This window comes from Scophthalmus maximus, chromosome 16 (assembly GCF_022379125.1).
Source record: "Scophthalmus maximus strain ysfricsl-2021 chromosome 16, ASM2237912v1, whole genome shotgun sequence".
Taxonomy (NCBI): domain Eukaryota; kingdom Metazoa; phylum Chordata; class Actinopteri; order Pleuronectiformes; family Scophthalmidae; genus Scophthalmus; species Scophthalmus maximus.
This window is the reverse complement of record NC_061530.1, coordinates 10,551,169-10,574,192: the sequence shown is the minus strand read 5'-3', so window position 1 is coordinate 10,574,192 and position 23,024 is coordinate 10,551,169. Positions and strand designations below refer to the sequence as shown.

Below are 23,024 nucleotides of genomic sequence, written 5' to 3'. Positions count from 1 at the left end.
TGTACCTGGGGTGGTTGAGGAGAAAGCCTCGCTGGAAGTGAAACACATGAAAGCACAGACTATGCTCGTGGAGTTTCCTGTGCGTCGGGCCGCGCGCACAGAACCCGCGCGGCGCAGTACATAGGAAGTGACTCACAGGAGTCGAGCGGCGCGCGTGGGTGTGTGCGCTGTTAAAACAAGGCGCAGACTCCTGCGGGTGACTCACTCGGCTGCTCGCTCTTCCAATGCTGAGAAACCAGCGCGGACTGTTAATCAGATGAACTTTCGGGAAGCGTGCGGCCGACAGCGAGCAGCTCCTCTCCCGCGGACCCGATGGCTCCCGACGCCCTGTGCGCGCTGTGCGGACTCATGATAGCGGCGCTGACTCATTTCCATGTTGCGAGCGCACAGAAAAGTGAGTACATTATTTTATTTTTTATCTCCCCCCCCCCCCCCCCCCCCCCCGAAATCAAATAGGATGCTTAAAAAAAAATCACCACTTTTCAGATCGTTTTCCAGCTCGATGCAGTGATTTGGTCCCATCCAGACTCTGACTGTCTCAAAAGCAAAACCGCTGGCGTGTCTTTGTTTTCTGTGAACATGGATCAGGGTCCCGGGGTCTGCTCTGCCCATAATGGAGTCAGATAGTGGGTCTGCTTACAGAGCCGCTTCCTCAACCAGCTGCATTTCTCACCGGTTCCGCATTCCGATCGCCTTATCTCAGCCCGTCCATCCGTGCCCCTGGGTGAGAAGGACACATGGACAGAGTGTCTGTTCTGATCAAAGATCCAGTTCGACTACATCACAGAAACCCAAGAAATAAGAGCTTTTGACTTTGTTTCCACAGCCTTGTGAAAGTCTGGATGTAATCCCAGTGGTCAGACTTCACTGAGAATGTTAAATAATTGGATGAATTACATGGATTAGGATCATTTCCCTCCGATATATGTATTTTTTGTTTGAACAAGCTGAACTCAAAGCATGTTCGATTGAGATCCTGTCCGTGTGGAACCATCTCCACATCTGGACATCAGCTGTAGGTTCCACCCACCCCCTTCCAAATGATGACAAAATGCAGAACCCCCACACCCAAAAACACCCTTTGTCACGCTCGGTGCTGAGACGTGCCAAGGCCTTTTGGTCATGCACGCAAGGAAAATGTGTGTAATCCAAACTTTTTTGTGTGTTTCCCAGATTTTACACATGGAGCCATAAAAAAAAAGTTTTGTGGTTGTCAGGTGACATGACCCCTGTAGTTTCCTCATTTGAGACGTCATGCTGGCTCATGTGTGTGTTGCCATTCATGAATGAGTGAAAATTGCAGTAAACTCTTTAGAATGAAACTCACTCAATCCTTTAAACCTCAACATTCTGCTAAGGCTCAACATGGCAATCTTATCAACTCATTGAGCAGTTTCAAGGTTGTTTGATTTGAGCGACAAAAGGCTCCTCGTCTCTGATGTGGTTTGGGTTTCCGGGCAGAGGTCAACCAGGAGTTAAGGTTCAGTTCCTCTCAGTGACTCCTTGAACCCTTGAGTGTGAGTCCAGCTGGACCTGATGGATGAGGCATTGCCGAAACCCTCAGGCTTACACGAACTGTGACATATTTGCACTGTGACCGCAGCTTTTAAATGAGTCAGTGTGGCCCTGCAGGCGAGCTGGCTGTGGAGGACGGAGAGTCTCGGAGGGCCCACGCATGTGGCCGCAACATAACCAGAGGCGTGGAGGTCAAAATGCCTCAAACATGACTTCTTGAGCAGGTGCCTTTTTGGCTGCAGCTGATGAATAAATGACCTGTACTGGCTGGTTGTCAAGTATTGTGAATCCTGTGTAATGTGCCCAGCGAGAAAGTCTTGTAACGCAGCCGCCTGTGCATTCGATGATGATGGATCTGGACCTCCTGCTCATGGGAAACTGAACTAGTGTTCTTGATCTGGGGGTTTAAATGTATTCTCTTTCTAACAGAGGTGTTTTTGGCCCCCAACTCCCACAGCCTCAAACATGAGATAGAATAAGTTTTCCCACCATGTTCAATTTTAAGAGATACTCCTGCAATTTAGTATTGCTCTTACTTAAAATTGGTGAACACACAAAAGACTAATAACGGTTCAGGTCACCGCCGAAGAGGCTGAGATATTTAGACCTTTAGTCACTGCATGATTCAAGGTCCTGATCATTCCCACAATGCAACGTAGGGGTGTCATGGTGATTTAACTATGCAGTGTTCTGACTAACTCTGTTCTTTGTAAGATGTGTTTCTCTGTAAATGTGCGACCTGACCTTGGTGCTCTATGTGACCTTGGGATTAGTGGGACTGGTGCAGTCGTATCTCACCACTACCTGTCCTTCCTATGCTCTTGACCAATGCCCTTTTCCCATCATTTTAACACCCTTATCATTATAAGAATGTACTCGGACAGAGCTTCTCGATCAGACTTGCAGAGATGATCGAATCCCTTTGCAAAGGTTTGTTCACTTATAACAAAATACTCAAAGACAAAGAATTGCATCTACGATCTTTATTTCAGATTTCCACCACAATAACAGTTTTCATTCGACCCTCCCATATGACCACATCTTTCAATCTCCAGGGTTCCAGTTTAAACCCAAAAGTTCTAGTTGAAATGAAAATGTCTCAAGCCGGAGCCAAGATAACCCTGATGACATCACTATGACATCATCAGGGGTTATTTTGTCAAACTTTAGAGAGTAGTCCCTCCAGACATTTTTCTTCTGCTTTCAAAGGCTGAAAATAACTTCTCGTGACAAGTAAACTAAACTTCATGTCAGAAATTATCAATTGCCCTTTAATCAATAAATTGATTAAAAAAATAAAACTGCAATGATGATGATATTCATTTTATCAAACAAAAATGTCAAATATTACAACTTTTGGACTGTTGGTTGAAAAGAAAACAAGCAATATTATTTAAATTTTAATTATCAAATGATTAAGTACTGTACATAAGTCCAATTTTTAGGTACTTTGTTATATTTCTAGTTAATGGTACTTAATACTTCTGCCTCACTACAAACCAGAGCTAACAGATATATGTAATTGTTATTTTTCTTTTTTAGCCAAACAAAGAACAATATTTTATACTTATACCTGCACAAGATTAACCAGTGCTTCTTTGTAGTATTGGCATATGCGTCCGTGAGAAAAAGCATTGTGTCTAGTGGGGGGTTCATTGTCAAGTTTAACATATCTTGAGGCTTAAAAAGGAAAATCATGCAAAAAATCAATGCAAATTCCTTCTGCAGACCTTTGTTTTCTTCTTCTTCCCTAGGCCATGAATCATTTCATGATTAACACCCCCTCACCCCCCAACCACCATCAGATTTATTTGACTCACCGGAGCTACCCCACTACAACAGTAAAAAGCTGCTTACAATATTGTAATTTCATAAATACCAATATATCAGTCACAGGGACCATTAGCACTCCTGCAGTATGACTTCTACAAGGGTTTTAATGCAAGGATTTTGCTTGTAGTGGAGTATTTCCACTGACGAATACTCCATTACAGTGGACAATCTCTGAAATGTTGACACAATCATATTTCGATGGGCCTGTGTAGCATTTTTGATAAATCACTTACCCCCGCCTTTATGGTATAACACACAGTCTCCAACAGTTGGTTTTATCAGCTCCTGAGCGTCATGTCACAAACATTCATTAACTGCTGTTGTCATGGAAGCAGCCACAGTATCCCACACATTCATTGAAGTGCGTTTGGTTTACGTCAAACTCGCCTCCCTGAAAGTTTTTATAGTTTGCTCTCTGCGATGATTAAAGCGGCCGGTTTGAACATGAAAGTTACCACAAAGATGACGATGCTTGATTTAGGCTCAGCTAGGTCCCTTTGTTAATAATGGTGGACACAAACAAAGTTGTTCATGCAAATGGATGTGTGACACAGCAGGAAGACAGAATTCACCGTCATATCTGTCCGATATCTGTTTCCGTGTGACATTATCTGTAATGCGGACAAGTCTGGTATCGTTTCAGCCAGTCTTATTAGGTTGACTTTATGTCGTAATATTGTTTTGCAGAGGTTGTTTTTCAGCTTGATGTCACAATACTCTTCGTCCATGACCTTGGGGAATTAGTGCATTCTTACATTGTAACCAAACCTAGCAAGTTAAACTGCACACTATTAAAGCAGCGAGCCAGATTCCACACTGAGTTTGCCCTTGTTGTTAACTGTGTCACAGGCTCAGGTTTCTTCAATCATGGCGGAGGTGCACAGTTTTTAATTGTTCAGCTGTCTGGCTTCTGCCATTGAAAGAAAAGCACCTTCCCATTGTGTCCAGAGAGATGTTTGTCTCCGTGTGTGTAACCACAGTCACCAACCTCTTTCTCACAGGCACGTTCGCCGATTCTCTGGAAGTGGCACACGTATGCGCGGAGCACAACAATTCTGCGGAAGCCCTCTGTGAACACACATCCTGCTCTTCGCACAGTGCCGGCCTGCTCATGCAACCAAAGTTACTGAGTGATTCCCTCTCGTGCAGTTCAGTTGCATCAGCAGTCTGACCGAGAGGAATTTCCCACTTTCATTTTAGAGGAAGAGGAAAGCCACAAAGTTCCTCGTGTGTCCTGCTGCAGGTCACAGCTGCAACAACTGGTTCCAGCAAGTCAACAGATTATGGTTTATTTTATTTGTGTTTTATTACAGTCTAAGGTGAATTGTGGTTGCTTTCTAAAACAGTCTCAAATGTTTTCTCCAAACATTACCTCCGGATCACAATATTTCTTTGGCCGAAAACAGCATTAAATATTTGCCTTGGAAGTACTCATAAACCCCCCATAGGGCCCAGCTCCTTTTCCCCTGTGAGAGTCTTATGGATTATACATTATCATAACTGTTTATCTCTGATGTTTGTCTGTGTGCAGGTCAGTGTGGCAGTTCAGAGTTCTTGAACTCAGATTTGGACGTTTGTGTGCCGTGCGCATCCTGCAAGCAGTACCCAAAGACCCCGTCGTGCAACACATGTAAGACACTGGCTCGGACACTGAGAATATATGAACTACTCCTTCCTGCCGTGATGGATTCGCACATTAGGGTCATTTTTTGTTTTTATCACTAGGTAAACCTGTGGAGGACACACCAGATGTGTGGAAACTGGCGGCCATCACCAGCTTCTCAGTGCTGGCTGTCGTGCTGGTCGGTGCTGCGCTGATAATCGGGGTCATGGTGCATCGACGCAAGTCGCGGCCTCTACGTGGTGAGATTCTCAAAGTTTGAAATTTGATATCAGATATCACCATTACATAGTATTTGTTCATCATAAACCACAAAGAATAGCTGCAACTGAAAAGTTCAACACAACAAAGGTGTATAGTCAAGTATGGTTTCTTTTACTGCAACAGGAAGTAGCACATTAAAGTGGTCTGTCAGCCGTGAAGGATCATTTTAGTGCATTCCCTGGAAACCCAGAAAATCAGGAGGAGAAAAGTGTTTTTTTGTCATTTATTCCACAGGCGTTAGAATGTAACTACAGGTATGTTCTCTGAAGACATGGTGTCAGAACCTTAGATGTGTCACATTCTAGGCTAACATGGATGAGTCGTTGATGACAAAGGGGATTCATTTATTCTTTTGAAATCTTTCATCAACCCTGGTGCAAAACAAAAATGTGTAGCCCTTTGTAGTTCCCTTTTTAAGTAATTGTAATAAGAGTCATTTCCAGTTTACTATGGAGCCTTTTGCAGCAGCGTCACAAACCATCAGAAACGGCACAGAATTGAACTCTTATTGTCCACTTGTGCTTCGAGACAAGTTGTTCACTTGAATACACTGTAATGGCTGGAAAACATAAATGACCATGTGTTCTTCTTCATTTTGTATTACAGAACCCATTGAAGAAACGGCGGGGCCACTTTATCAAGCTTAAACATTTCAGTAGGTATAAGTTCCATTTTCACACAAAGATTTTGCACTCAAGAAAGTCTTAATATTAACATAATGTAATGCCACTGTTTCTTTCACAATTGATTTGGGATAAAACTCTTGAGAAACAACGTAGTATTAGATATCAGCTGCTTTGAAGTCCACATTGGTCAGAATCTAATCACGACTGTTAATTATAAACTATAAATGTCCATATATTAACATGTTAGAGATGCAAAGAGAACTGAATCATTGTCGTGCCCCTCCCCAGCCTCATCTTCCTCTGGAAACAGATGTGACAGAACCAAGCAGCGACTGGCTCAGAGCCGGACGCGGGAACCTCTGGACCATGAAGTGCCTACTCTGACCGCAGGGTATCTCTCGACCAGAATCGGACCATTTTAATTTATTAGACTGTTCATTGAAGAGATGTGCTCAGTTCTCACGCTCAGTCCTTTAAGTGACCACAGGACTCCACAACCCTCACACCTCTGTAGGAATAGTAACACAACATTATCTTCGAGTGGTATCTTTTTTAAGATTACGTGTGCCTTTCTATCCCATGCAAATGAGATTTTGATCCTGAAGATGTTTGTGGGTTTATAGATTCAGAATCGAGGCTAAACTACAATCCACGCTCCTGTTTTGTATTGTGCCGTTTCCAGCAGGAATCCAATGAATGTAACACAGCTCCTGCTGCCCGCTGGGCTGCAGTTTGATCCCCTGCTGTTCTGCAGGGTTACAAGGGGTCTCTCTGCTGGTTATTTGCCACAACAGCCTCTTAAAGATGAACCACATGTGAGTAAGTCATACTATTAGAGGCACATTAAGGCCATTTGAATGTAGCTATTTTTAGGTGAAATGTATTCTAGCCTTGTCCCCGTCATGTACCTTTTCTTTTAGTCGTCTGACACAGTGGCGGAGTTGTCGGTTACGTGCTCATGCACTGTTACCGGGTCTCCTGAGACGAACACAGACAATTTATTGCAGGTCATGACAATATGAAAATGTTTTTAACTGAATCTTTTCACTATCACAACCCCCAGAATACGTTACCGTCCCAACGTCCGTAGGACTGGATGCTTGAAACACTAGACAGATCCCAATCTGCCAACAAGTGGTAATGTTGCTCAGAACGTACTGTAGTAAAGGGAATGACACCTACAGTGTTTTAGGTGCAGATACAGCCACGAGGCCAACTCTTGACTTGCCGAATGCGCTTAGATCTGCAACAAGGTAAAAAAAAGAAAGATGCATCATGTGTAAATGTCTGTTGGTAATTTTGTGGCCTTTGAACCCAGTGAAAAACATGGTGGGCAGGATTCGTTTTCCGATTTTTTTATAGTAGAATTTTTTTTTTTTCTCCAAACCATGATGCAGAATGTGGTTACTGACAATGTTTCAGGTCTTATTTTAGATCTGTCTGCTTGTGGGTTAGGGAACTGCTTGCCCTATGGCAGCAAAATTATGGAATCACTTAAAATACAGATTACTTCATTTCTTTTTTCTTCTTTCAGATGTTTATATTATTTATTTGTAAGTATCTTGCAGAGTTGTATTGTATCAACTGTGAGGGACAAGCACATTAAAAGGGACTCCGGTGAAGATTTCTCTTTAACTTCCACTCGGCCAGCCATCGATGTTACTGAGCAATAACTAACAACTTTCTGCTTATTTTCTTATGCTTTCTACGTCTAACTGTATATACTGTACATGCACTGGCTTCTTTTACTTACTGCAATCTTATAAACCGCTTTGTGTACCAAAAGTATTTTCACAATAAAACTGACAATTTTAATAAATAATCCAAGGTGTATCAATGACTCAGTTGGAGGGATATGGACAAGACACAAACACATTGTATTTTCCAAGTCCTTTAATTAATGTCAACTAGTTTCATCAATAATTTGCCTATATTCTAAACTAATGTCTAACAAAGAAGTAAAAATCTACGCTTCTGAGTGACAAAATAGTTATATAAATATGAATTAAATACTGAGCAGACATTTTGGAGCACTGAAAATCCAATAGATCCGAATGTGTGATATATGCTTTTTATTACACAATAGCTAATCTAGTAGTTTTCTCCTTCCGAAAACAAAATCTTGCCTTAGATGTACAGAGATCCAACTGGGTATTTTTCTTCTAATATTTACAGAGAGCTCCGAGATGAATGCACACGCCACAAATACCAGGCTGTGATTGTGATCAATTAATGAGGACAATGTGTTAAGTGCCGCAGGAAAATAAGAACGTGAACATTGTACAAAAATAAAGTCAGTTACAGTTTTAACTGAAATTTATATCTGTAGTTCTACATGTAGGCTACCATGGCATCCGAAAAATATTTTACAGTAATCACCTAAATCATTACAATTAATACACATGAGCTTTTTTAAATAATGTAACAAAACGGCAGATGGAAAGTTGTCATGGTTTTTTTAAGTGTCCGGATGTCAAATCCACCGACGACAAATGAGATGAACTGAAACAATACTTTCAGCATATTGCTTGAATATTACAACCCCCCAAAATTTTAGCAGAGGTGAAATATTGAGCAGCCGACTTGTCGCCTGTCGGCAAACAACAGGCGACGTTACCTCGGCTGCAGAGTAGACCTCATGTCCTCCTCGGGGGAGAAGTTTCACGACACGTGTGCAAATATAACTGGAAACAACAAACTGCAGAGCAACAACATCATACAGTGATGGTGACGACAGATTCTGCAGATGATAACATCAAACCTGAAAACTGATGCTTCACTCGTTCCGCGTCTTACACTTGGTAACTATCTGAGTTAGTATGCGTACAGTGAGTTCCCTACAATGTTCACTGCATGAGGCATTAAGTAGTAGAACTAGGTAGGCAGGGCTCTCCATGAGGTATTTCATACTTCTGACCAGTGCCACACAAACATACTCATACATGACATGTAACTTTATGGCATAAAGAAAATCAAATTTTCAGATTGTTATATTTAAAAAAAAAAAAAGGCCATGTGTTCACTTTTGCAAGATGTATGATTCTTTTTTTTTTTAAAGAAATCACTTATGGAAGAACATTCACTTCAGACAACTTGGCAAAAATTATTTTAAAAAAAGAAACGAAATTGCACATTTCTATAGAACATAAGTGATTCATGAAAAGTTGAAAGTGGTTCAAATGTGTGAATCCACAAAGCTCTGGTATGTCGACAGGAATACTTGTGCTTAGCAGAAATTAGGCATTTTGGCCAAGTTCGTTTGAAAGCACAAATGCAAAATCTTTGATTCACACACATCTTTTGTGACAGAAAGGAAATTCAAGGAGACACGAGAGAAAAGAAGAACTTTCACCTCACTTTTGCAATTCTTTGTTATCAACCGTTTGAGACATTTTAAATGTTTGTGGCTGACTGGAGTCTGAAACGCCACAATAATAATGAAAAACTAAATCTAATGTATCAGACAAAACTCAAAACATTTTGTTTTACAGTATGAGAAGTACAGTGAGAGGAGGTGTGTCTACATTTACCTGCTACAATCGGTTTACATTTGAGGCACTGGCTCTTCTACATAACTGATGCTTCTACAAAAGAATCCACATGGTCGGCAGCACTGCAACATGCAGCTGCAGCTGAATGTCGGCGTGACTGACAACCGTTACATATGATAAAATATATAGAACATGTTTAAATGGCACAAGAACAAGGAAAACTCTATGTTCAGTTCAAACTGACAGATTATCTACAAGGATTTATACATCAGGTTTGTTCCTTTTGAAGGTTTCACCCTGAGCTGCCAACAACACATCGTCCTTGGCTCATTCATTCCTGCCTGTTGCAACTGTGAGCTAATGAGTTCGAAATCCACTGATGAACTTCCCTACAGGCTACATGAGTTTCAGAAGACCCTTTAAGATTTTTTTTTTCTTACAACATTCATAAAACGTTTTTCTAATAAAATATGGGCATAAAACAACAGGAATAAATTATTAAATACATCAATTTAGCATACAATGTCACTCAATGTGAATATTATTAGCAGTACAACTATTTACTTGATAATAGGATTTCCGTAAATCACTTTGCCACTGACCTTTGGACACACCCAGAGGTATTTGACTTCATAATAACAGGCTCGCCCTGTGTGATCTCCTGAAGGAAAAGTTAGCAGTCCTCCCATATTGACGGCGAAGCCGACAAAAGGATTCAACGATAAATAGAGTTTGTATATTATGTTTTCTAAGGAACGTACAGAGGCACTGAACAAAAATTATACGCAGCAAGAGGGGAGGGAACACAGCAGTCTTAAAAAACGTGGTATCAGTGTTAATATTCTTACATGGACCTGGGCTGCGGTTTTTCTGTTCACTTTGGTTGGTTTGTTTGTCGTTGAGGAATGAGCGTCTATTGGTTTATTCGCTCGCCCTGTATTCTGGGATCCTGTTCGTTCACGGAAAACTTGCAGGCCTTCGTAAAAGATGGCCGATAAACTCTATGGAGACGTTTCAGTGAAGCTGCAATCTGTTGCCGAGGTAAGACTTGGTGGACAGTAATGAAATGTGCATCTTCAAAAGGGAGCTCCTGTTGGGACTGAGGAGCATTTCGGATAAAGAAAATACTGTTTTACAATTACTGATAGAGAGATAAATAACAGATAAACAAAAGGATCACCAGTCCTCTTCTCTTGTATGCTCTGCAGTACTTCTTTAGAGGAAAGACCCCATGTCCAGGTCCATAAACGTGTCGGCGTCCATGCTAAAAGAGGAGTTGTAGGACTGTGTGTTCTGATGCATCTTCTGATGGTGCCGCAGGTTGGACTTGCTGGAAAAGCTCTTGTCACACAGCAGGCAGGCGAAGGGCTTCTCTTTGGTGTGGATCCTCCGGTGACATATGAGCTGAGTTGACACACGGAACGCCTTTCCACACTCCAGGCACTGGTAGCGCTTGGGCTCTGTGTGAATGCGCCGGTGGTTCTTGAGAGCCATTAGGTTGGTGAACTCTTTCTGGCAGATTGAGCAGAAAAAGGAGCCTGTCTTGTGGCTGTTCTTGTGGTTGAGCAAGGAGCCGGCATGGCGATAAGTGCGGCCGCAGTGCTCGCAGACGTGGCTCTTCTCATCGGCGCCGGCAGTTTCGTCACCCTTCTGTGAATTACTGGCGCTTCCTGGTATGTGGGACAGAGATGGTGGAACCTGCTTGTGCATCCCGTCCACCCCCATGGTCTGATTTATTCCTGAGTCCCAGCAGAAGTTGTTGTCTACGGTTTCGTCCACAGCTTGTTGATAGGGGCCCTGATCCCCGTGGTGCATGTCGTGGTGCTGTTGGTAACTGTCTGTGGTGGGAAAGCTCTGCTGGCAGAGGCTGCAGACCACTCCTCGGTCCTTGGAGTGCACCTCCATGTGGCTCTGCAGGTGTGCGACCAGGCAGAAGGTCTTGCCGCACTCGGGGCAGCAATGACGCCTCATCTGGGAGTGTATCTGCAGAGTGAGAGAGTCAGGAAATGTCTGGAGACACAAGGTACAATGGTGGAGGTTTTCGGAGTGTGTCTTTTTATGGTTGAGGAGGGAGCCGGCGTGACGGTAGGAGCGCCCACACAGGTCACACCTGCAGCAGGGACAGGGGTCATGTTCAGTCCCTAATAAGACACTGCAATCCAGATCATGTAAACCAACAGAAATTACTAATGAAACTGCAAATTGCGGATACTTTATCTTTACTATCAATTAATATTACAACACTGTCAAAATAATAGCCTGCCAATACTGCTAATTAAAAAGTTAAAAAGTACTTTTTTAATTTAAAACAAACATTATTCATAAGGAATATCTAAACGTTTTTTTTCCAGTATTTTAACCAATAAATGGATTGAGCAGGACATTACACGGTAAAAAAATAAACTTTTTCTGGTTAGCAAAATAAATCAAAATGATATAATATTTATTGACTTCAATTTCCAATAACTTGTAATGGCAAATTTATCTCATCAGTCGGGTCAGGAGAGTTTTGTTAAACAAAGACATCAATAATGACTAATAGACAGAACAAGACTTGCACAGTTGAGTTCACAACGAAGACAGTAACTCACATGAAGCACTTCTCTCCCCTCTCCGACTGCTGGACTCCAGCTCTCAGTAAGTTCCTCTGACCTCTGCGGCAGCGATGCCTCTTCAGACCAGACCTTCCCTGGAAATTCTTTCCACACGCAGGACAGCTGAAGTGACTGGCCACCCTGTTGTGGACCCTCTGGTGGTTGTGCAGGATGCTGGCGAGGCGGAAGGCCTTTCCGCAAGTGAGACACACGTACTTCTTCTTCTGCGTGTGGATGCGCGTGTGATTTCGCAGAGCCATGGGGTTAGTGAAGGGCTTGGAGCAGAAGGTGCAACTGAACTGACCGGTCTTGTGGGTGTTTTTGTGGTTCAGGAGTGAGCCCGCGTGGCGGTAGCTGCGATTACATATGTTGCATGTGAAAGGGCGCGCCTCTTTGTTTGGGGATGTATTTGTTGGGGCATCACTGCTGCCTGAAGGTCTATCACAGGTGTGGGCTGCCAGTTGGTCAACAGAGAGAAAGGCCCGTTTACATTGCTTACACTTTGAGGATCTAGATTTGAGGCCCCTCTTGCCTCTGGCCCCTTCATTTCTGAGGGCTGCACAGGCGTGAGCTAATAGCTGCTTCTTTCCTCTAAAGCCTTTTCCACATTTTTGGCAAGAGTGCTTTTTATATGCAAAGTGGGTGCGCAAGTGGTTTTTCATTGCTAGTTGATTGGAGTAAGTGTTGTTACAAACAGAACAGTAATATTCGCCTGTTTTATGGGAGTTTCTGTGGTTGACCAGACTTCCTGCATGGCGATACGTACGCCCACACTGATCACACGCAAAAGGTCGCGGATCGCCTGTGTCCTCAGATTTGACAGAAGTATTGAGCTTTGTTTGCGCTAGGTCAACTGCAGGTAGTCGCTTGGAGCGTCGTGCAGAGGTAGAAGCCTGATTGGAATTTGAAGTTGAGGACTGCATTCCTCCATCTGACCGGGTCCCATTCATCTGCATGAGGGCCTGGATCTGGTTGTTGAGTTCCTGGATTTTGGCCTGGTTCTCTTTGTGCCTTCTCAGGTGGTTCAGTAACTGCTTCTGAATTTTGAAGGCTTTCCCACACTCATGGCAAGTGTGCCTGTGTGAGAGGAGAAGGCATAATTAGTCAATACTGTGATTGAAAAACAGGGAAGGGTTTACACAAGGAATAGAACTATGATGGAAAGAATAACCTAATCTGTGGCAGAGACTCTATGGGCCACCATTAGCTTTTCCTCTTTCAACAATTATCAAGTTACGACAAGCATTAACAATTTGCAACATGAGTGAAACAAGTGTGAGTTGTACGTGTATTACTAACCTCTTGATATCAAAGTGGGATCTCTGGTGGTTTTTTAAGGCCAGGAGGTTGTAGAAGCGTTTCTGGCAGACAAGACATTTGAACACACCGGTTTTGTGGGACTTTTTGTGGTTAAGGAGGGAGCCGGCGTGTCTGTATGACCGCCCACATTGATCACACTTATACTGACGAGCTTTGGTTTCACCCGTTTCAGTAACCTTACTCGTGTCCTCATACTGGGCAACATCGTTTACCTTCACTTCCTCTTTAACATTCATGAACTCATCTTCCGTCTCAGCTGTGCAGCCGTGGTTCTCGAGATGATGGTAGCTGGTGCAGAAAATCCCACAGCTGCCACAGATGATACTCTGTGGCTCCTCATTGCCTCCAGACACATCACTGTTGTGTATACGTAAATGAGTGACATTGTCTACCTCTTCCTTATTGTGGAGAAGTTGATGGGTAATCAAGTCCTGCTTATTGGCAAAACTTTCCCCACACGTGCTGCAGATCATCATCTCTCCCAGCTCATCATCTTTCACTTCATCATGGGAGGACATGGAGGAAGGCCCTGAGCTTGCAGGAGTACCGTGCAACTGTGTATGCCCTCGGAGGTGGCTCCTGAGAGCCCTCATGCTGTTGTAGCTGTTTCCACATATAGAGCACTGATAAAGATCTCCATCGTCATCATCCTCTTCAGCGTTATCACCTTCTCTGCCACCGTTCAGCTGATGGCGCCTGACTTCTTCATGGAAATTCTGCTCAAAGTAACTTTGGTCATGGCTACCATTCAGACCATGGAACTCTACATCACTCTGTGGATTTCCAATGGAAAAGTGACCGTTACTGTCCTGGAAGTTTTCATTACTCCCATAGTCACTGCTAGAAGTGTTGTGTTGAGTTTGAAGCAGTGGACAACAGTGAGACTTAATCCCTGCAATATCTGCAAATGTCTCACCACAGTCTGCACACATGTGCCTCTGCATCAGGTGTTCATCGTGAGGTAGATGCACAGTCATATCCTGGGAAAAGTCCGGATTAAACTGCTCATGGTACAGTGATCCATTGTTGTGGTCAACTCCGTTCTTGTGATCAATACCGAGCACAGGCTGGGAGCCGTCTTCCTCCTCTTGCGAGGAGAAGCAGCCCTGCTGGCTATCCATAGTCAGAGGCTCTGAGGAGAGCCAGTCTCCCCCAGCATTGAGGCTAAAAGATGATGGCTGAGCTTTGTGGAGACGAAGATGACTTTTGAGGGCGGCCAGGTGAGGGTAACTCTTTCTGCATATGGAGCACTGGTAAATCCCAATCTGATGTGACCTTTTGTGGTTGATGAGGCTCCCAGAGTGCCGATAGCTTTTACCGCAGATTTGACACTTGAAGGGACGTTCCTCAGAATCTACAGTCGAAGTCTCCTCCATTTCAGTTGCATTGGCAGTGTTTCGTGAGTGCGCCAGGACAGGATCGAAAACACTTGCGTCCATGATTGGGGGCTCTCCCTGAGTGCTACTGGAAGATGGGGTTTGATTATTGGAGCAGTCCGAGTACACGTGTCCATTACTCATAAACGGCTCCTGTGGCTGATCAAAACCTCCATGATTATCTACTGATGACACTGATGAAATATTATTTATAGGTGATGCATAAAAATTAGACTCGGGCGAAGCAATACTGTTCTCATATGACACATTGTGGTTCTCTGACAAGGTATCTTGAAGACCAAATGATACAGATGAAGAGTTATGCATTTGGATGTGTTCTTGGAACTGCTCATCACTGGGGAATAGTACCTGACACAAATGGCAGAAATTTACTTGAGCATCCTGTGTCTGAGCTGAAAATTGTCCGAGTGGTGTGGCTGTGTATGACCCACCCACTGATCCAGGGTCTGTCCCGCTTCTCCCCTTGTGAGTTCTCTGGTGGCTGTAGAGGGCAGCCATGTTATTAAAAAGTTTGAAGCAGACAGTGCACTCAAACATTCCCACCTGATGAGTCTTTTTATGATTGGTTAGGCTCCGGTGATGTATGTAGGATTTGTCACATAAATCACATCTGAAAGGTCGGTTTGCTGCATCATCAGAGGAATCAGCTTGTGCATTATACACATCCTCTGTCTTGTCCTCAGCTGGGCTATCTTCGGAAGAAATCACAAAATTGGCTGAATGGTCATTGAGATGATGTGGGGGATCATTTTCAATTTCATGACCATTTTCATGAGTGGGATATTCCATGTCTAACTTCCTGTATGACTGCTCCTTTGTTCGCCTGACAAGATGAACCCGCTCATGTGTAGCCAGCTGAGATGCCAGACGAAAAGCTTTCCCACAATGTGCACACGAGTACTTTCTCTGTGAAGTGTGGCTCCGGAGATGACTCTTCAGGGACAAAGCGTTAGAGTTGTCTTTACCACAAATGTTACACTGAAAACAACCCACTTCGTGTGTCTTTTTGTGATTAGCTAGACTACCAGCATGCCTATAGCCACGTCCACATTCGTCACACTTGAATTTGCGTTCTTCCTCTTGTTGAAGGTGAACATCCATGTGCTCAAGCAGACTGGGCATATTGGGACATACCATGCCACACTGTTTGCAAGAAAATCCTGTTGTCCTGCCAGGGTCGTGTGCTGCCATCACAAGATATCAATTGAATTAAGTGTACCACACACAGAGTGTTTGAGGGTCCAGGAGGGAAATGCATTAAATGCCTTTCTTGTCTGAATGAAGAGGTTTCTTTCTTGACAGTAAGGTCCAAGGAGCGTCCAGGTAGGTAACACGGCAGAAGACGATGAAAACCAGTTCCATACTATTACGAGAGTGACATGAGTTTAGGGGAAGCAGGCAAATGGAGCTGTTGAGGACAAAAGAGTGGTGGTAAATATATTAACAAAGCATGTAATGTGATTCAGTTTTATGTATACATATGCATCACACATTTTTCTAAATGCAGTAGTTAAAAAAGAATCATTGTACAGTACAGGCTGACACCTTAACCCGAACAACACATCTGTATAAGTTAAGGAGCAGCAATAAACATCTTATATTTTTGACTTTTCACACTTGACGATTATAAGTCCGTCAAAATCAATAAACGGAATTATGGTTCAATCGGCATCTGCCTGCATTGAAGCCAGTAAAGTTGAATACGGTTAGCTACAACCCGTTCCCAACACTGAGATGTTGTGCTCCATCTCTGCACCAGCAGGCTAGCTGACCGAACGTTAGCTTGTGTCAATAAACCGGGAGACCAACGCCTCTCTACAGATTTGCTGCACCTACAAGTGACCACATTCCCCGACACTATGAACAAACACAGAACGAACACATTCGTCCACACAAGGTCGGAAGGAAGAGCGGACGAGCGAATTACGATTACATGAGCATCGCGCAGCTGCGAGCTAACGCTAGCGCGCCACCAGCTAGCCTCATCATCATGGCTAGCTAAACAATCATTGCACCAAAAAGCCAAGAAGTCGTTTTAAACGCGGAATCACAACATTAGCGAACACGTCGAATCAAATACCTGTAGCCGCACTGATTCAATGTAATCCTCCGAAGATATGTTTTCATTCCTTACTATACAAACGTATATTTTATGTAAAGGGCACCCCCTTTCCCCCCCAATTGTCTTTTTTTCTTCTTCTTCCATTACCGTTTCCACATTGCTCTTGTTGCTAGGAAACAGGAAATGTGCAGCAGAGAAATACTTCCCTCTCAAAAATAACTAAGTAGGTGGGGTATAAGTTGAGTCAATACAAACATCGGCGAAGTCGGCGTTGAAGCGAGCACACAGCGAACATTAAACGCAAATCAAACCGAGACGTTAAGTGTCCATTTCATTATTCTGCCCCTGCTCTTTGCATTAAAACACATTAGCTTATTCGGATTAGCACTGTAGCTAGCTCCGCCATTGACTTCATGTGCCTTGTGAATTATCTTTGCTTCAGCTTCACGCGCATGTTTCCCCCCGTGGTAACTTCATTATAACTGTTATATTTGTATGTAGGGGCTGTTCTACATATATTATGGGTCGTATCTTGGTAGTTTTACCGTTAAACGCATTAAAATGTTGCACACTTGGCTGCCCGGTAGCTGTCGTCATCATGGTCCTAAAGCCGTCCCCCATCCCGCAGCCAGTCACCGCGTCTCTCAGCAAATGCAGTCGTGTAGCAGACATTTCTCCAGGCATTATCGACAAATGATTAATGACCCGATTCAGGTAAGAAAGGCCGTTATTTCCCTTATGCACGCGATGCAAAGGCAGCTATTGTTTGCGAAATCCACCCAGTATAATGGCGATAACTACGATGGGGACAGTGTCGAGCGCATTGGTGCAACCGGTCCTAAAGCCAGCCATTTTGAGTTACAAAAAAGTGTTTAGCGATCAAGCTAGCAAGAAGAGAATACGTACATGTCGTGTCCGGTTGTTAACGCCATCACCGTGCCTTGCGATCTTTACGCCTCGTACCTTGTTGGCCACATGTCGGTCATTCTCACGAAATGATCTCTGTTCATTGCATCGTCAACTTCCTCTGGCATCAGAGCGGTTAGCTTATTGTCCCTGAGGTCCTAATGCCAGCCATTTTGTTATCGAATGCACACCCACATATTTTCACATGTTATTATGTGATTACACAGAAAAAAAAATTCTAGTCCATCATCCGCCACCGTCACTGACGATCTGTTCAGACCATTTATATCTGTCATAGGAATTTAACATGGTGTCTGTGGAGCAATTTCCCGCTCTCACAACCTTATGCTGCTTATGATGTTTATCATCACAACTATTTCAAAGCCTCTTTATATCATCTCTTTGCAGATATAAAGATGGCCTCTCCCCAGCCTGGCAGCCCACCTCTTGCAGAGCAGTACACTCCTTCGCAGGATGAAGACAGCCAGCAAGAAGGAGAGGTGTTGAGGGATCAGCCTGCAAAGAAACGTGGCAGAGGCAGGCCTCCAAAAGCCAAAGCTTCCTTCAAATGCTCTACATGCACAGAGGCGTTCAGGAGTCTGTCAGCTCTGCGGAGCCACAAGCTCTCAGCGCATGTGAAGGAGCGTCAGCAGCAGCACACATGCTCTCAGTGTACGAAGACATTCTCCAGCAAGGCTCAGCTCTCAAAGCATGAGCGCACTCACTCAGCCCAGCGCCCCTTTCAGTGCCCTGACTGTCACAAGGCTTACAAGACGCCAACAGAGCTACGCAACCATAGCCGCTCACACACTGGGGAGAAACCTTTCATATGCACGGAGTGTGGTAAAGCCTTCATGCAGGCTATATGCCTGAGGATCCATATGACGCAGCACAGTGGTGAGCGTCCTTACTGTTGCCGCCAGTGCTCTAAGAGCTACCCCACCCTGTCTAAACTGAAGGTGCACATGCGGTCTCACACGGGAGAAAAACCATACTTCTGTGCAGAGTGCGGTAAGAGTTTTGCCGATCCCTCTGTGTTCCGAAAACACAGAAGGAACCATCAGGGCCATCGGCCGTATGCCTGTGACGAGTGCGGGAAAACGTACACAGAGCTGAAGGACCTGAAAAACCATGAGCGCTCCCACACTGGAGAAAAGCCGTACCTGTGCTCCGACTGTGGCAAGGCTTTCTCCCGCTCCTCCTCTCTGGCCTGCCATCAACGCATTCACTCTCAGAATAAACCCTATCAGTGTGAGCAGTGTGGCAAAGGCTTCACCCAGCTGTCTTCCTACCAGTCTCATCTCCGCACTCACTCTGGTGAGAAGCCCTTCCTCTGTCCTCAGTGTGGCAAGATGTTTTCTGATCCATCCAGTTTCCGTCGCCACCAGCGAGCCCACTTGGGTTTCAAGCCCTACCCCTGCGATAAGTGTTCCAAGAGGTTCCGGCAGCCAGCTGATTTGGCTGTGCATGAACGTGTTCACTCTGGAGAGCGGCCTTACAAATGCCAGAGCTGTGACAAGGCCTTCGTGGCATCCTGGGATCTGCGGCGCCACATGCTTGTCCACACAGGACTCAGGCCCTTTTCTTGCACTGAGTGTGACAAGTCATTTGCTGAGCGCTCGAGCCTCAACAAGCACCGGCGTGTGCACTCTGGAGAGAGGCCTTTCAAATGTGAGGAGTGTCTGAAGTCATTTGTTGTATCCTCAAGCCTGCGCAAACATGAGAGAACTCACCTAGCTGAGCAGTCTGACCAGCAGCAACAGCAGCAGCAACAGCAACAGCAGCAGCAACAGCAGCAGCAGCAACAACAACAACAACAGCAGGAGACAGAGACGGGGTCAGCTTCAGGCTTTACTTCCCACACAACCCTCCCTCAGTTCTCCTGTACACATTGTGATGCTACATTTGGAACATGGGATGAAGTTCAGGCCCATGAGAACCTTCACTCCATCGATTCCTCTCTTCCCACAGTTACCAAAACTGTACCACTGGGCTCACATGTCTGTGAAACCTGCCAGGCAGAGTTTGCACAGCTGGCAGATTTACAGGAGCACGAGAAGCAACATCCCAAGCCAAGGCCTCATGTCTGCAACAGCTGCGGCAAAGGCTTCCTCAACAAATCTGGACTGCGTAAACACCAGAAGATCCACTCCACCAATAAACCTCACAGCTGCCCCCACTGTGGCAAAGCCTTTCTTTTTGCTGCCTACCTTCGCAAGCACTTACGGACTCACGCAGATGCTGCCCAACCTGCCCAAACACTCAATGACTTAAACATCATTCACACAGACCCGCTACCCTCTCCTCCACCCCTTGGTGAGGTTTCCCCCTCCACTGTTGAACCGAGCGGCATATCGCTGACGGTTCCAGTGACTGTACCTGTGACTGCTTTCCAGACTCTGCCCGAGTACTTAGTCAAAGAAGAGGGACTTTAAGCTTCTTTTTTTATACTGTCAATACCATTGCCTTAAATCTTTGAGATGATGGGTCTTATTCTGAAAAGCAAACTGTTATTTTCCAAAAACCTTCCTACAAAGATTTCAAAATATCTTGTCCTACACTCAGTTGTTACCGCTTTGTCACTGTTTTGTTATTCCATGATATTTGTTACTTGTTACATATGTACATATTTTAAAATATATGCTATAAAATAAGTAGCATATTAAGGAATTGTCTTATCTGTTGTGATCTCCTCATAAAAAGTGGTGTTGCAAACATACAGTTTATGCTGATCACTGTAAAATCTCACTTGAAAATGTTGTGATTTCTGGTAAACAGGATTTTACAATTCATTTTAAGTATAGCTTGTCTTAAATTTACATTTTGTTAACATAATCTGTAACTGTTGTGTTGTAAAAAGTATTTGTCATCGAATATTATATTAATCTTCAAGTAAAAAAAGAAAAAAAAGGTGGAATTCCGAAATGTTCAATCAGTGGAATTCAAATTTTCTACAAATAAAATTGTGAACTGTGTAAAAATTAGTGATGTTTGTTGTTTCCTTCCTGCCTGCGCAAGTGAGTTTGAGTAAGCACATCATCTGGTGTTAAACTGTAGCACATAAATTGATGACGATGACATTTCTTTCACCCAAAAATACTGAATGCAAAGCGAGGGTGTTAGTATTCAATCATTGCGCTGCGAGAGGTAAGCTCACTTCCCATTAATTACATTTTTTAAACCTTTTGAAGTACATCAAGAATCACTTAAATCCATACACATTAACAGAAGTGTATATATTTGTTGTGTAAATGAGTGTCGTGCTAAAGCTTTTCTATGTGTGTATGCACTTCCCCTAAGTTGCCATTTAAAAATAAATTATTTATTCTACAGGCAAGAGAAAAATTAAAAATGAATAGAAAAAACTGCACCATCTTTTTGACCCTTTTGTCAGTTCTGTGGCCTTGAAGAAACAGCATTTATATTTTTCACAGCTGAAATAAACTTTATACTTGAAATTTAACATGAAAAAGATCTATCATGATATATAAGCACAATGGAAAATTAAATGATCTGTGATGAATGGTGGGAGAATTATTCGGATCAGTAAGTGAAAAGTATAAATAACATAATGTAAAATATGTCTTTAAAGGTGAAGGTATAAGTATATTAACAGAAAAACGTACTTAAGGTATTTAGAGTAAAAATACTGGTTCTGCTAGAAACTTCAATATTGTATACAACAGTACTAGACTATGCATTAATGTTTAACAGTACTTCACTGCTGCATGCAGTTGAAGTGGAGCTAGTTTTAACTAATAAACACAGTTTTTTTTTGTGTTTTAAGCCTTTCATAAGCAGAACATTTCAAGTAGAGTCTTTGAACAATTTACTTAGTTACGTTCCACCGCCGAATTGAGGTAATCACAATTTAAGAAGTAGTATTTTCCTTTGTTCCAACCTCCCCGGGTCAGGGGTGACTATGGCAGCATTAGTGACAGGCCTCATCCCCATCCTGCGGACGGCAGTGGACGCCACCACCACCTACAAGTGTCGCTCCCTGTGGTTTGGCTTCCTGTGCATCCGCGTGGTGATCCTCTTTCTGGCTGAGCTGCCCTTCACCAAACTGGACTCCGACTTTACCTGCAACGGCACCAGGGATGGCATCTGCGCCAGGGCCTGCTTTAATAAACATTTCCACAAACCTATGATGGTGGCCTGGAACTTCATGTTTGTCCTAGTCATTCTGTCTGTCCTGCTCATGGAGCTATTCGCCTCTCACCTGCGCTCTCTGGCCCAGAAGAGGAGCTCCCAGGTGAAGGTAAATGTTGAGCTGGAGGGCCAGGGTCAAGAGGAGGCTCAGGGTGTGTCTAAAGAAGACAGGGACAAGACGGTGATAGATCTCCACAAAGACAGAGGCACAGTGGGCTTCTACCTGCTGAGCATCACTCTGCGTATTCTGGTTGAATCTTGGTTTATCTATGTACTGCTTTTTTGGAACCTGCCGGCGCTAGAAAATGGTCCATACAAGTGTTCGACGCACATCTGCTCTGAGGTACTCGTCTGTGTTGTGAGGGCCGCCCCAGAGAAACGCATGTCTATTTATGCTTTGGCTTCCATTTCAGGCATGATTATTGTTTGTTCTGCATTATTTTGTGTGTACGCCATTGTTCACTATCTTTTTTAACATTTAATTATTGACACAGCTTGATTTTTTGTAATTTTCTGATATACGTAGACTCAGTTGGATATCAACTTTTTGATGCATCTTAAAAGTCATGTTTAAACAACATCTTGATTCCCTTTCTTTAAGTTTTGGTGTTATTATTGACCCCACACATGTCTAGTACTTAAATGGAACATCCCTGACTTCCACTCTATGATCCATCTAGACCTGTCTTTTGCTTGGATTAAAAAAAAACAGGATGAAGCTGCTTTCACTTATCATGCAAAAAAAAAGAATATATTTATTTATGGATTTTATGGTTTTTAATCTTTTTATCCATGTCATACTTATTCTTTAAGATATCTTTGCTCTGTTCTGATCTATTTTTGTGTGTATGAAATGTGCGATATAAATAAACTTGCCTTGCCTTACAATGATGCTGAGCTGTGTTGTGTATACATTTTCTGTTTTCATCCTACAGTTTGGTGAAAATAAATTCCATATTTTAAAGCATAACAACACTGGCTGTTTCTGGAGGTTAACTTATGTTGTGAGATGTATTTTGCTGAAAGCAAAAGACCTAGGTGTGATGTGTTTCTGAGTCAGGTTTTTTTTTGTCAGTGCAGAAGCTCAAACTCTGCCACAAGGAAGGTGTCAGATACACTGTGCACTGCCTCAGCAGTTTTTCCATGCAACACTGAGAGGAAATATTTGAAATCTTACAGTGAAATACGATTTTTTTACACAGGCAATCTTCTTGTCAGATGATATATAGCAATACATTTACAC

The 23,024-nt window shown here is 43.4% G+C and overlaps 4 protein-coding genes across 8 annotated transcripts; 3 read left to right on the top strand and 1 right to left on the bottom strand.

The window, feature by feature from the left end:
* The first annotated feature begins 95 nt into the window (after nucleotides 1–95).
* LOC118288112 (tumor necrosis factor receptor superfamily member 12A) lies at nucleotides 96–7,681 on the top strand. Of its 2 annotated transcripts, none has more exons than XM_035613923.2 (5): nucleotides 96–394; nucleotides 4,880–4,978; nucleotides 5,074–5,211; nucleotides 5,840–5,892; nucleotides 6,148–7,681. In XM_035613923.2, exons 1-4 carry the CDS (start codon nucleotides 313–315, stop codon nucleotides 5,878–5,880), a joined length of 360 nt encoding a protein of 119 aa, XP_035469816.1. In that variant the 5' UTR covers nucleotides 96–312; the 3' UTR covers nucleotides 5,881–5,892; nucleotides 6,148–7,681. The 2 variants fall into 2 exon arrangements, with proteins under 2 accessions (XP_035469816.1, XP_035469815.1); XM_035613922.2 differs by having other exon boundaries at nucleotides 108–394; nucleotides 5,840–5,888.
* Nucleotides 7,682–7,737: 56 nt separating this feature from the next.
* znf646 (zinc finger protein 646) lies at nucleotides 7,738–17,787 on the bottom strand. Of its 4 annotated transcripts, none has more exons than XM_035613908.2 (4): nucleotides 17,630–17,787; nucleotides 13,244–16,069; nucleotides 11,942–13,021; nucleotides 7,738–11,460 (listed from the first exon to the last, which is right to left on the bottom strand). In XM_035613908.2, the coding sequence occupies exons 2-4, from the start codon at nucleotides 15,850–15,852 to the stop codon at nucleotides 10,566–10,568; spliced, it is 4,584 nt and encodes a 1,527-aa protein (XP_035469801.2). In that variant the 5' UTR covers nucleotides 15,853–16,069; nucleotides 17,630–17,787; the 3' UTR covers nucleotides 7,738–10,565. The 4 variants fall into 4 exon arrangements, with proteins under 4 accessions (XP_035469801.2, XP_035469803.2, XP_035469800.2 ...); XM_035613910.2 differs by lacking the exon at nucleotides 17,630–17,787 and adding an exon at nucleotides 17,269–17,410; XM_035613907.2 differs by lacking the exon at nucleotides 17,630–17,787 and adding an exon at nucleotides 16,742–16,898.
* On the top strand, nucleotides 17,302–20,613 carry znf668 (zinc finger protein 668). Its single transcript, XM_035613917.2, has 2 exons — nucleotides 17,302–17,437; nucleotides 18,038–20,613. The coding sequence occupies exon 2, from the start codon at nucleotides 18,046–18,048 to the stop codon at nucleotides 20,062–20,064; it is 2,019 nt and encodes a 672-aa protein (XP_035469810.2). The 5' UTR covers nucleotides 17,302–17,437; nucleotides 18,038–18,045; the 3' UTR covers nucleotides 20,065–20,613.
* A 115-nt stretch (nucleotides 20,614–20,728) lies between these two features.
* gjz1 (gap junction protein zeta 1) lies at nucleotides 20,729–22,936 on the top strand. The gene is made up of 2 exons (XM_047327879.1): nucleotides 20,729–22,124; nucleotides 22,862–22,936. The coding sequence occupies exons 1-2, from the start codon at nucleotides 21,552–21,554 to the stop codon at nucleotides 22,934–22,936; spliced, it is 648 nt and encodes a 215-aa protein (XP_047183835.1). The 5' UTR covers nucleotides 20,729–21,551.
* Nucleotides 22,937–23,024: the final 88 nt, after the last annotated feature.

What these genes read in the sequence shown, in the direction of transcription:
- LOC118288112 (XM_035613923.2), top strand. Translation starts at nt 313, where the DNA reads ATGGCTCCCGACGCCCTGTGCGCGCTGTGCGGACTCATGATAGCGGCG. An exon ending in TGTTGCGAGCGCACAGAAAA is followed by an intron (nt 395 to 4,879) that starts GTGAGTACATTA and finishes GTCTGTGTGCAG; the next exon opens with GTCAGTGTGGCAGTTCAGAG. An exon ending in GACCCCGTCGTGCAACACAT is followed by an intron (nt 4,979 to 5,073) that starts GTAAGACACTGG and finishes TTTTATCACTAG; the next exon opens with GTAAACCTGTGGAGGACACA.
- znf668 (XM_035613917.2), top strand. Translation starts at nt 18,046, where the DNA reads ATGGCCTCTCCCCAGCCTGGCAGCCCACCTCTTGCAGAGCAGTACACT.
- znf646 (XM_035613908.2), bottom strand. Translation starts at nt 15,852, where the DNA reads ATGGCAGCACACGACCCTGGCAGGACAACAGGATTTTCTTGCAAACAG. An exon ending in TCCCACTTTGATATCAAGAG is followed by an intron (nt 13,022 to 13,243) that starts GTTAGTAATACA and finishes CCTCTCACACAG; the next exon opens with GCACACTTGCCATGAGTGTG. An exon ending in AGGGGAGAGAAGTGCTTCAT is followed by an intron (nt 11,461 to 11,941) that starts GTGAGTTACTGT and finishes TCCCTGCTGCAG; the next exon opens with GTGTGACCTGTGTGGGCGCT.
- gjz1 (XM_047327879.1), top strand. Translation starts at nt 21,552, where the DNA reads ATGGCAGCATTAGTGACAGGCCTCATCCCCATCCTGCGGACGGCAGTG. An exon ending in CGACGCACATCTGCTCTGAG is followed by an intron (nt 22,125 to 22,861) that starts GTACTCGTCTGT and finishes TTGTCAGTGCAG; the next exon opens with AAGCTCAAACTCTGCCACAA.